General features: G+C 49.8%; 1 protein-coding gene across 2 annotated transcripts in view; it reads right to left on the bottom strand.

Annotated features, from left to right (window-relative positions):
- LOC110532018 (fibrillin-2-like) overlaps window positions 1–12,922 on the bottom strand; it is a 111,149-nt gene that overhangs the window by 49,058 nt on the left and 49,169 nt on the right. For both annotated transcript variants that reach the window (XM_036965331.2, XM_036965390.2), the window contains exons 9-16: window positions 11,771–11,896; window positions 6,292–6,444; window positions 5,252–5,512; window positions 1,415–1,558; window positions 1,074–1,193; window positions 759–884; window positions 461–583; window positions 44–319 (exon numbers count right to left, since the gene is read on the bottom strand). In XM_036965331.2, coding sequence (XP_036821226.2) covers window positions 44–319; window positions 461–583; window positions 759–884; window positions 1,074–1,193; window positions 1,415–1,558; window positions 5,252–5,512; window positions 6,292–6,444; window positions 11,771–11,896 — 1,329 coding nt within the window. The remainder of the gene's footprint in view (window positions 1–43; window positions 320–460; window positions 584–758; window positions 885–1,073; window positions 1,194–1,414; window positions 1,559–5,251; window positions 5,513–6,291; window positions 6,445–11,770; window positions 11,897–12,922) is intronic.

The following is a 12,922-nucleotide window of genomic DNA, read 5'->3' as shown; positions in this document are numbered from 1 at the left end:
AAACCAATGATGTTTGCTGGTGTGGTTAAGGTTAGTCGGTCACCTGAGTTGCGGGCAGGGCAGGGTTGGCAGGGCTCTCCGAAGCCGTGTTCAGGACTGGCACAGCAGCACTCAGACTTAGTGACGGCGCCAGGGAAGGGACGCGAGCACGTGCCCATCTTGATGGCACCGTAGCAGGTGGTACGCATGTGTGTGTCGACACACACTCTCCCGTCCACATCGATGGCCAGGCCTGGTGGGCAGTCACAGCGGAAGGAGCCCTCAGAATTGATACAGCGTCCGTTCATACAGATGCCTGGTGTCTGGCACTCATCAATGTCTGAGGGAGGAGAGAAGGGGAGAGATAGGATGATGGTACTTGTCCCACATGGCTGCAATACAGTCATGGAATCAATCAAATTTCCATACAAAGAAACCTTTAGAGAGGATCCACGTCCAGAAATGATATCAGATGACGTACCTGTGCAGTAACGTCTGTTAGGTGCCAGGGCGAAGCCAGATTTGCAGATACACTTGAAGCTACCGTCCTCGTTGATACACATTCCATTGAGACACATGTTGGTGGTGGCACACTCATCATGATCTGGTTGAAGAAATGGAGGTGAATTAGGCTTTCTGCCACATAGGCTTTCTGCCAAGTAGGCTTTCTGTCACAAACAAATGAGCATAACCTAGTGACATACAGTATGTAATTACCATGTAACAGGCCTCTAGGTGTAGTCCATGCTGTTAGAGAGTAAGGTATGTGTGTAGCTCACCTATGCAGTTCTTCCCATCCGGAGTGAGCTCAAAGCCAGCGTTGCAAATGCACTGGAAGCTTCCGTCAGTGTTGACACAACGTCCGTTACGACACATCACTCCATTCACGATGCACTCATCAATATCTGGGGAGGAGAGGGGAGTTGAGGCTTGGTTTGACCGTTAGCCAGGTTAGGTACCAGTCTGTTTCTGTTCTGGACACCTTGTGGTGTTGTTATAAGCAGAGTCAGTCAGTGGGCCAACGTACCCAGTCTGTCCATCCAATACAAAATGATCATGTTCTGTAGTTGTTCCGGTGAGTGATTGGAACATACCAATGCAGGCCTGTTTGGTGGGGGTGCCCTGGTAGCCTTCGTGGCACTTGCAGTGGTACGATCCAGGTGTGTTGACACAGTCTCCGTTGACACAAGGGTTGCTGACGCACTCATCCACATCTGAAGGAGGGAGGAGAGGAGGCAATACATTTAACAGTGCAACACTGGATGCTCCAATTACAAATCTGAACACTCCCATCCGTGTTAAAAAAAGGTTAAAGAATGAAGGCTATTGTGTAAGGCTACCTTGAGTTTTACATCTACCAGAGAAGGTCTGTGTGGTCAGAAGGTGGCAGTAGTGTATATCATTTTCCTAACTGTAATGACTGCAGTGGGCTTACCAATACACTCCCCGCGTACGTCCTGCCTGTAGCCCATGTTACATTCACAGCGGTAGCTGGTCGGGGTGGGGATGCAGCGGCCGTTCAAACACAGGTTGGTGAAATGTTTACACACGTCAACGGTCTCATTGACTGACACAGAGACTGAGGATACACAACACAATCACATTACAATACAATACATTATCACACAATGTTTATTATTTATTAAAACACAGTGAAGAAAAGTTGATGAAAAGCAATAGACTATTCTCTCTGCTTCCACATGGCAAGCGGTGCTGGAGCAACAAGTCTGACACCAACAGGCTCCTGAACAGCTTCTATCCCCAAACCATAAGACTGCTAAATAGCTAACAAAATGGCTACATGGACGATCTGCATTGACAGTTTCATTTTTGTACTGACTCTACACACACACACACACAAGACTCTACACACACACACACACACACACACACACACACACACACACACACACACACACACAAACACACACACACACACACACACACACACACACACACACACACACACACACACACACACACACACACACAAACACACACACACACACACACACACACTTAATTTGCTCACACACACATAACACCCCTTCAAATTAGTGGAATTGGCTATTTCAGCCAAATCAAGCACACAGCCATGCAATCTCCATATACAAACATTGGCAGTAGAATGGTAGGCCGCAAAGTGGTAGGCAACACAAGCTAACAGAACGGGACTGAAGCGAGTAAAAATAGTCTGTCCTTGGTTGCAACACTCACTACCGAGTTCAAAACTGCCCAAGGAAGCAACGTCAGCATTAGAACTGTTCGATGGGAGCTTCATGAAATGGTTTTCCATGGCCGCGCAGCCGCACACAAGCCTAAGATCACCATGCGCAATGCCAAGTGTCGGCTGGAGTGGTGTAAAGCTCGCAGCCATTGGACTCTGGAGCAGTGGAAAGACGTTCTCTGGAGTGATTAATCAAGCTTCACCATTTGGCAGTCCGAAGGACAAATCTGGGTTTGGCGGATGCCAGGAGAACGCTACCTCCCCGAATGCATAGTGCCAACGGTAAAGTTTGGTGGAGGAGGAATAATGTTCTGTGGCTGTTTTTCATGGTTCGGGCTAGGGCCCTTAGTTCCAGTGAAGGGAAATCTTCACGCTACAGCAAACAATGACATCATAGACGATTCCATGCATCCAACTTTGTAGCAACAGTTTGGGGAAGGCCCTTTTCTGTTTCAACATGACAATGTCCCTGTGCACAAAGTGAGGTCCATACAGAAATGGTTTGTTGAGATCGGTGTGGAAGAACTTGACTGGCCTGCTCAGAGCCCTGATCTCAACCTCATCGAACACCTTTTGGATGAATTGGAACACCGAGGGCGAGCCAGGCCTAATCGCTCAACATCAATGGCCGATCTCACTAATGCTCTTGTGGATGAATGGAAGCAACTCCCCGCAGCAATGTTCCAGCATCTAGTGTAAAGCCTTCCCAGAAAAGTGAAGGCTGTTATAGCAGCAAAAGGGGGGACCAACTCCATATTAATGCCCATGATTTTGGAATGAGATGTTCGACGAGCAGGTGTCTACATACTTTTGGTCATGTAGTGTATATCCCAATGCCTAGTCACCTTACCCCTATACATATCTACCTCTTTATCTCAAGGATCCCTGCACATTGCAAATACTGCTATTGGAACTGACCCTGTATACAAGGTATTTAATCCTAGTAAAAATTCCCTGTCTTTGGTCAGTTAGGATCACCACTTTATTTTAAGAATGTGAAATGTCAGAATAATAGTATAGATAATTACTTATTTCAGCTTTTATTTCTTTCATCACATTCCCAGTGGGTCAGAAGTTTACATACACTCAATTAGTATTTGGTAGCATTGCCTTTAAATTGTTTAACTTGGGTCAAACGTTTCGGGTAGCCTTCCACAAGCTTCCACAATAAGTTGGGTGAATGTTGGCCCATTCCTCCTGACAGAGCTGGTGTAACGGAGTCAGGTTTGTAAGGCCTCCTTGCTCGCACACGCTTTTTCAGTTCTGCCCACACATTTCCTATAGGATTGAGGTCAGGGCTTTGTGATGACCACTACAATACCTTGACCTTGTTGTCCTTAATCCATTTTGCTACAACTTTGGAAGTATGATTGGTGTCATTGTCCATTTGGAAGACCCATTTGCGACCAAGCTTTAACTTCCTGACTGATGTCTTGAGATGTTGCTTCAATATATCCACATAATTTTCCTCCCTCATGGCGCCATCTATTTTGTGAAGTGCACCAGTCCCCCCGATGCTTCACGGTTGGGATGGTGTTCTTCAGCTTGCAAGCCTCACCCTATTTCCTCCAAACATAACGATGGTCATAATGGCCAAACAGTTCTATTTTTTGTTTCATCACACCAGAGGACATTTCCCCAAAAAGTACGATCTTTGTCCCCATGTGCAGTTACAAAACATAGTCTGGCTTTTTAATGGCTGTTTTGGAGCAGTGGCTTCTTCCTTGCTGAGCGGCCTTTCAGGTTATGTCGATATAGGACTCGTTTTATTGTGGATATAGATACTTTTGTACCTGTTTCCTCCAGCATCTTCACAAGGTCCTTTGCTGTGGGATTGATTTTCACTTTTCGCACCAAAGTACGTTCATCTCTAGGAGACAGATTGTGTCTCCTTCCTGAGCGGTATGATGGATGCGTGGTCCCATGGTGTTTATACTTGCGTACTATTGTTTGTACAGATGAACGCGGTACCTTCGGGTGTTTGGAAAAGGATGAACCAGACTTGTGGAGGTCTACATTTTATTTTCTGAGGTCTTGGCTGATTTCTTTTGATTTTCCCATGATGTCAAGCAAAGAGGCACTGAGTTTGAAGGTAGGACTTGAAATACATCCACAGGTACACCTCGAATTGACTCAAATTATGTATATTAGCCTATCAGAAGCTTCTGAAGCCATGACATAATTTTCTGGAATTTTCCAAGCTGTTTAAAGGCACAGTCAACTTAGTGTATGTAAACCTCTGACTCACTGGAATTGTGATACAGTGAATTAATTATAAGTGAAATGCACAAAATAGATGTCCTAACCGACTTGCCAAAACTATAGTTTGTTAAAACCTCTACAGGATCGGTGTCCCCCCGCGGGTTGAGCTAACGTAGGCTAATGTGATTAGCATGAGGTTGTAAGAAACAAAAGAATTTCCCAGGACATAGACATATCTGATAGGGGCAGAAAGCTTAATTTCTTGTTAATCTAACTGCACTGTCCAAATTACAATAGCTATTACAGTGAAAGAATACCATGGTATTGTTTGAGGAGAGTGCACAATTATGAACTTGAAAATGTATGAATAAACCAATTAGGCACATTTGGGCAGGCTTGATACCACATTTTGAACAGATATACAATGGTTCATTGGATCAGTCTAAATCTTTGCACATACACTGCTGCAACTAGTGGCCAAAGTCTAAATTGGGCCTGGATTTGAATAATACATTTTGGCCTTTCGCTTGCATTTCAAATATGATGGTACAAAAAAACGTTTTTATCTTTGTATTATCTTTTACCAGATCTAATGTGTTATATTCTCCTACATTAATTTAACATTTCCACAAACGTCTTTCCTTTCAAATGGTATCAAGAATATGCATACCCTTGCTTCAGGTCCTGAGCTACAGGCAGTTAGATATGGGTATGTCATTTTAGGCTAAATTGAGAGGTTTAAGAGGTTTTAAACACTCTAATATCTCTGTTACAAAACTTAAAACCACAGGCTAATAATGCAACACTACTCTATGGACACTTGTCGTGGCCTAACCAACTCACCGATATTACGCCCGCCGCCGTTTCCTCCAAAACCATTGCCTCCTGCTCCCTGTCCCCCTCCTCCGATTCCTCCTCCTCCGATTCCTCCTCCGTTGCCATGGTGACCGTTTCCGTTAGGGTTGAGTTTGTAGCCGTAGCTGTAACCGTGACCGTTGCCGCCGCCGTTGGGGTAGCCGCCCCCATTGGGGAAGACTCCGTGGGGGAAACCTCCGTTACCTGTTCCATGGGGCACCCCCTCGATGCACAGCCTTCTGTACTCATCTATGAGGAAGAGGATAGAAAGGGTTCATATTGGTTATCTTCAATGAAAATGACATGCATGTTTTGTCATGGTTTGGGTTAGTTTGACTTATTTTGATGGTATACTGTACATATGGGTCAGTGGTTGCATAACGTCACACACTGGAACAATGCCTGGACATGATTATGGCTGGAAAGATGGGATGTATGAACACACACACACACACACTGAGTGAACCCCAGAGGAGGAAATAGCCTCCCACCATAATGAGTGGTGGGAATGAAGGCTGTGTGTGTGTGTGTGTGTGTGTGTGTGTGTGTGTGTGTGTGTGTGTGTGTGTGTGTGTGTGTGTGTGTGTGTGTGTGAGTACAGCTTGGCACTCATTCATACAAACAATCACAAATGCATGAAAGTAATTAGTATGAAAACACACACTCTCACAGGGGAATAGACATGCAGTAGGTGAGCTAGATGGATGAGGTCAGGGCCATGGTCTTCACCCAGATCTCTTCCATCGTTCTCCTTCGGTTTTTAGTCATGATGTCATCCTCTTCAGCCCCTTTCCCACAGCGAGGGGATGTGGGATCGTGAATTATTTACATTGTCAGTTAAATGGCAGGCTCTTTATGTTTAATCCAAGCTGTTCAAGCTGTTCATTCATAACACATGTAAAAAATAACTCTTGCCATTGATCTGCAAAAGGGAGTTTGGACTCCCTTAGGACTGTGGGGCAGTAGTGGTAAGTATAAGTGTGTGTGTGTGTGTGTGTGTGTGTGTGTGTGTGTGTGTGTGTACACACCGGATCCCCTGACAGGGCACATCTCAGGGATCTGTCCAGAAGCCCAGCAGCGGCCCGTGTCACAGCAGCACTGCATCTTGGTATACTGGCCCTGCAGGTCACCCGCACAGCGCCCGTTCGCCAACGCCGAGAAACACGTGCCCACACGCTGGTCTGAGGGGGGAGAGGATGGAGGGAGAAGGGGAGAGAGGTCAGTATGCTTTACGGTGAGTCACTCAGATCACTCATGACCTGTGTTGTAACACGGCTGACTTTCAGATCATGTAGAAAATCTACTGTTACGTTTTCACCTTAATGCAGACCATGTTATAATGCACATGCTTTAACATACTGTAAATACTCTGGTGACCAAGTATAAACACAATACTGCAGTGTTTCACTTCATGTGGGTCACAGACCGTTTCTACTGGCACACAGTGTACGGTTGTGACAGGAAACAGGTGTTTGTACATTCTTGAGGATCACAAGAAAATTCAGTAGCCTTCAGCACAAAAACACATGACAAGCACCTCCCTACCACACAGATGATATAGGGAGTGGGGATGGAGGTGTGGTTGCAGGGGCAGGGGGAAATAGAGGGGCAGGGGGAAATAGAAGGGCAGGGGGAAATAGAGGGGCAGGGGGAAAAGAGGGGCAGGGGGAAGAGAGGGGCAATGGGAAAAGAGGGGCAGGGGGAAATAGAGGGGCAGGGGGAAAAGAGGGGCAGGGGGAAATAGAGGGGCAGGGGGAAATAGAGGGGCAGGGGGAAGAGAGGGGCAGGGGGAAGAGAGGGGCAATGGGAAAAGAGGGGCAGGGGGAAATAGAGGGGCAGGGGAAAAAGAGGGGCAGGGGGAAATAGAGGGGCAGGGGGAAGAGAGGGGCAGGGGGAAATAGAGGGGCAGGGGGAAGAGAGGGGCAGGGGGAAATAGAGGGGCAAGGGGAAATAGAGGGGCAGGGGGAAAAGAGGGGCAGGGGGAAATAGAGGGGCAGGGGGAAATAGAGGGGCAGGGGGAAGAGAGGGGCAGGGGGAAATAGAGGGGCAGGGGGAAATAGCGGGGCAGGGGGAAGAGAGGACCAGGGGGAAATAGAGGGGCAGGGGAAATAGAGGGACAGGGGGAAGAGAGGGGCAGGGGGAAATAGAGGGGCAGGGGGAAATAGAGGGGCAGGGGGAAGAGAGGGGCAGGGGGAAATAGAGGGGCAAGGGGAAATAGAGGGGCAGGGGGAAATAGAGGGGCAGGGGGAAATAGAGAGGCAGGGGGAAAAGAGGGGCAGGGGGAAAAGAGGGGCAGGGGGAAGAGAGGGGCAGGGGGAAGAGAGGGGCAGGGGGAAGAGAGGGGCAGGGGGAGGGGGAAAGAGAGGGTCAGGGGGAAGAGAGGGGCAGGGGGAAATAGAGGGGCAGGGGGAAATAGAGGGGCAGGGGGAAGAGAGGGGCAATGGGAAAAGAGGGGCAGGGGGAAATAGAGGGGCAGGGGGAAAAGAGGGGCAGGGGGAAAAGAGGGGCAGGGGAAGAGAGGGGCAGGGGGAAGAGAGGGGCAGGGGGAGGGGGAAAGAGAGGGGCAGGGGGAAGAGAGGGGCAGGGGGAAATAGAGGGGCAGGGGGAAATAGAGGGGCAGGGGGAAATAGAGGGGCAGGGGAAATAGAGGGGCAGGGGGAAGAGAGAGGCAGGGGGAAATAGAGGGGCAGGGGGAAATAGAGGGGCAGGGGGAAATAGAGGGGCAGGGGGAAGAGAGGGGCAGGGGGAAGAGAGGGGCAGGGGGAAGAGAGGGGCAGGGGGAAATAGAGGGGCAGGGGGAAATAGAGGGGCAGGGGGAAATAGAGAGGCAGGGGGAAAAGAGGGGCAGGGGAAAAGAGGGGCAGGGGGAAGAGAGGGGCAGGGGGATGGGGAAAGAGAGGGGCAGGGGGAATAGAGGGGCAGGGGGAAGAGAGGGGCAGGGGGATGGGGAAAGAGAGGGGCAGGGGGAAGAGAGGGGCAGGGGGAAATAGAGGGGCAGGGGGAAATAGAGGGGCAGGGGGAAAAGAGGGGCAGGGGGAAGAGAGGGGCAGGGGGAATAGAGGGGCAGGGGGAAGAGAGGGGCAGGGGGAGGGGGAAAGAGAGGGGCAGGGGGAAGGAGAGGTGCAGGGAGAATAGAGGGGCAGGGGGAAGGGGGAAAGAGGGGCAGGGAGAATAGAGGGGCAGGGGGAAGGGGGAAAAGAGGGGCATGGAGAATAGAGGGGCAGGGGGAAGGGGGAAAAGAGGGGCAGGAAGGGGGAAAGATGGGGGAAAGAGATGTGAAGGGGGAAGGGGGAGTACAAGTTGATTAACTTGGCTAATGAGGCAGCAGTCTGGAATTAACCAGTTCCATGTGGAGCAATCCTGGCCAATTATATTATACATGAGAAGCTGTGTGTCTAGGGTTTACAGCCAAACTTTCCCCCTTGCTTCCCTCATCACTCCCTGCCTCCCTCCCTAGGACCAACCTAGCTAGGGGCATGATTGGGGGAGGATGGGTGTGGAGGGGTGGGAATATGGGAGCAGAGAGGGAAAGGGAAAGTGGTGATGGGGATGATGATAACTTCAATGGGAACCAGACCTGTAGCTAGCTAGTCTATAGCAATCCACACAAACGCATGCTTTCTCGTTTACAGACTGGGTTTTCACAGTGTGACGGACGGGGCATTAGGGCTGATTAGTGTTGGGCTCAACATGTCCCTCTGGTCTGCTTCTCCACGCTATGTTGCTAGAGTTGACATTCCTGGACCTGGAGCCCCCCCGCTCACTTCATGTAATCTGGTGGATGGGGGAGGAGGGGGGTAGTTTCTTAGTCTACCTCCCACTTGCAAAACACACCCAAGCAAACAGGAGAGCCAGCCACAGCATGGGTCTGGCTGTAGCTGAGGACATATGGTGGGATGTGTCAGACAGGCCCTGATATCACAGTGCACTTTTATTTGTTCCTGGGGACAGTTCACCGGATTACACTAGACAGATGGATGAGATAAAAAGGGCCTGGAGGAGAAGAGGAGAAATACAGAGAGCAGGGGGTGGAAGGAGAGGGAGTGTGAGAGAAATTGTCAGTCCCCTCGGGGAGCGAGAGAGAGAGAGAGAGAGAGAGAGAGAGAGAGAGAGAGAGATAGAGAGAGACAGAGAGAGAGAGATATTATACCATACGGCCTGCAGCTCGTTTTCCCAATCAGGCTACACTTCCCTCTGCTCCCTCTCTTCCCTCTGCTCCCTCTCTTCCCTCTGCTCCCTCTCTTCCCTCTGCTCCCTCTCTTCCCTCTGCTCCCTCTCTTCCCTCTGCTCCCTCTGCTCCCTCTCTTCCCTCTGCTCCCTCTGCTCCCTCTCTTCCCACTGCTCCCTCTCTTCCCTCTGCTCCCTCTCTTCCCTCTCTTCCCTCTGCTCCCTCTCTTCCCTCTGCTCCCTCTCTTCCCTCTCTTCCCTCTGCTCCCTCTCTTCCCTCTGCTCCCTCTCTTCCCTCTGCTCCCTCTCTTCCCTCTGCTCCCTCTCTTCCCTCTCTTCCCTCTGCTCCCTCTCTTCCCTCTGCTCCCTCTCTTCCCTCTGCTCCCTCTCTTCCCTCTGCTCCCCCTCTTCCCTCTGCTCCCTCTCTTCCCTCTGCTCCCTCTCTTCCCTCTCTTCCCTCTGCTCCCTCTCTTCCCTCTGCTCCCTCTCTTCCCTCTGCTCCCTCTCTTCCCTCTGCTCCCTCTCTTCCCTCTGCTCCCCCTCTTCCCTCTGCTCCCTCTCTTCCCCCTGCTCCCTCTCTTCCCTCTGCTCCCTCTCTTCCCACTGCTCCCTCTCTTCCCACTGCTCCCTCTCTTCCCTCTGCTCCCTCTCTTCCCTTTACTCCCACTCTTCCCTCTGCTCCCTCACTTCCCACTCCTCCTTCTCTTCCCTCTGCTCCCTCTCTTCCCTCTGCTCCCTCTCTTCCTACTCCTCCTTCTCTTCCCACTCCTCCTTCTCTTCCCACTCCTCCTTCACTCCCCACTCCTCCTTCTCTTCCCACTCCTCCTTCTCTTCCCACTCCTCCTTCTCTTCCCACTCCTCCTTCACTCCCCACTCCTCCTTCTCTTCCCACTCCTCCTTCTCTTCCCACTCCTCCTTCACTCCCCACTCCTCCTTCTCTTCCCACTCCTCCTTCTCTTCCCACTCCTCCTTCTCTTCCCACTCCTCCTTCACTCCCCACTCCTACTTCTCTTCCCACTCCTCCTTCACTTCCCACAACAGAGAAAGGGGATCGTTTTGATGTTTTTTTCCTCCTCTCCTCCCACTCTTTCTGTCTTGTCTTGCTTGTTGTCGTGGTGGTGTCAGCTTTGTTCTCCTGCAGGCCTCTAAGTGAGTCCAGATGCCTTCTACCTTTGACGCTAAACAATCTGCCACACAACCAGGCCAGGCAGAACAGAAGAGAACAGAGGCCTCCTTGTCAGATCAACGTTGACCCTGTTCATTGTTCCCTTGGCATTTCCACCCTATTTCCCTTTTTTGTCAAAAGACAACAAACAAGTAGAGCAGAGATTTTCAACAGACATTTATTGCGTGCCAAAGAGCTTGGCTATGAGCGGGGCCTTGAATGAAGGACAGTTATGAGTGGGGCCTTGAATGAAGGACAGTTATGAGCGGGGCCTTGAATGAAGGACAGTTATGAGCGGGGCCTTGAATGAAGGACAGTTATGAGCGGGGCCTTGAATGAAGGACAGTTATGAGCGGGGCCTTGAATGAAGGACAGTTATGAGCGGGGCCTTGAATGAAGGACAGCTATGGGGCCTTGAATGAAGGACAGCTATGAGCGGGGCCTTGAATGAAGGACAGTTATGAGCGGGGCCTTGAATGAAGGACAGTTATGAGCGGGGCCTTGAATGAACGACAGTTATGAGCGGGGCCTTGAATGAACGACAGTTATGAGCGGGGCCTTGAATGAACGACAGTTATGAGCGGGGCTTTGAATGAAGGACAGTTATGAGCGGGGCCTTGAATGAAGGACAGTTATGAGCGGGGCCTTGAATGAAGGACAGTTATGAGCGGGGCCTTGAATGAAGGATAGTTATGAGCGGGGCCTTGAATGAAGGACAGCTATGGGGCCTTGAATGAAGGACAGTTATGAGCGGGGCCTTGAATGAAGGATAGTTATGAGCGGGGCCTTGAATGAAGGACAGTTATGAGCGGGGCCTTGAATGAAGGACAGTTATGAGCGGGGCCTTGAATGAAGGACAGTTATTGGACTCCCATTCGGACGCTGTTTAAAAGCAACAGAACCAGCGCTCTGGTGGCCATTTTGATACGAGTTGCTGGTGATTGCAGGCTCTCTACATTAACACCTGGTAGTGTTTCAGGGTGTGAGTCAGAGGTGCTAATGCTAAATGTTATAACAGAACAGCAGTCAAGACCTGCTGCAGAACTTCTTGACTCATCAGAACACTAGTCACAGGAGGACAGGAGGGAGAAGTCCAGATGTGAGCAGTCAGTGGCTAACAGGAAGGGGAAGGAGAGAGGGGGTGGGTGTGTTTGGAGGGGGCAGTGGTAACTCACCTACACATCTGGCACCGTCAGTGCTTGTGATGTAACCACGGGGACAGGTGCAGACGTAGCTACCGGCTGTGTTGGTGCATTCACCTCCGTCACACACACCTGGGATAGTGCTGCACTCGTCAATATCTGAAACACACACACAAACACTTAGATCATTGGAGTTATAGCATCCACTGAGCTCCATCACACACAGTAAATCAAAACCCTGTCACAGGCATTGTTTGGAAGAATTGCTTTTCCTTGATAGCAGCTGTTCAAAGTCTTTGGATCTATCTAAAATATTTGAAGAAGTGGATGATATCTCATCTGTCAAAATGCACTTGAGGGCCTCAAATAATCACTATTCATAATAACACTACAGACAAGAGCAGGACCTACCGCCAGACTCAGTCAAGACAACCTGAGTCCCGGTCTGAAAGTAGGAGGCGATCAAATGGAAAATGTCTAGGTTCATTTTCTGCCAAATGACTTTATTTCACACTGGTCTACATTTATCAATGTCCAACACACCTCAGTGGACTTCATAACTGTGGTGGATTTTAAGAGTTTTAAATGGTGAGTTTTTCCCACACACACCATGAGAGAAATTCAGCTGCCCCAGAGAGATTACATTAGACCTGGGAGTCAGCAGTAAAGAGCTAGTGTGTGTGTGTGTTTACGTGTGTGTGTGCACACGCCTGTGTGTATGTTTGTATGTGTGTGAGTTAGCCAGGACTTGGCAGGGTCTACTCCTCTGTGTGGTGTATTACAGTATATTACCTTACACATGAAAAGGCCTCTCACTGCTATGAGCTTCCAGACGGCATTGGGTTTTTATGACGTGCTACCACTTATCTTTATTTGGTCAAATTACAGCATGCGTGTGTGTATACCGTGGTGTGTGAGACATGTGGTGGCATGCCGTAAATGTGTGTGAGTAGTTGGCGGGTATGCATGAACGCTGTCTATTGGGCTGTGTGTGTGTGTGATGATGCACACAGTGGAAAGTTAAGAGCCACTGGGTCCCCTGCTGACTATTGTCTGACTGCAGTGGTAAAAGGTTATCCTCAAGTCATATATAAAAAAGTATGAAAATAAACGTGGCGTCAGCATTCCCTCTGAATAGGAGCAGACTTTACACAGCTCAGACATGGAGAGCTGTGTGTGTGTCGG

This window comes from Oncorhynchus mykiss, chromosome 1 (genome assembly GCF_057628025.1).
Source record: "Oncorhynchus mykiss isolate SJ-2025 chromosome 1, ASM5762802v1, whole genome shotgun sequence".
NCBI lineage: Eukaryota > Metazoa > Chordata > Actinopteri > Salmoniformes > Salmonidae > Oncorhynchus > Oncorhynchus mykiss.
The sequence above is the reverse complement of the archived record's forward strand: the minus strand, read 5'-3'. Positions and strand labels throughout refer to the sequence as shown.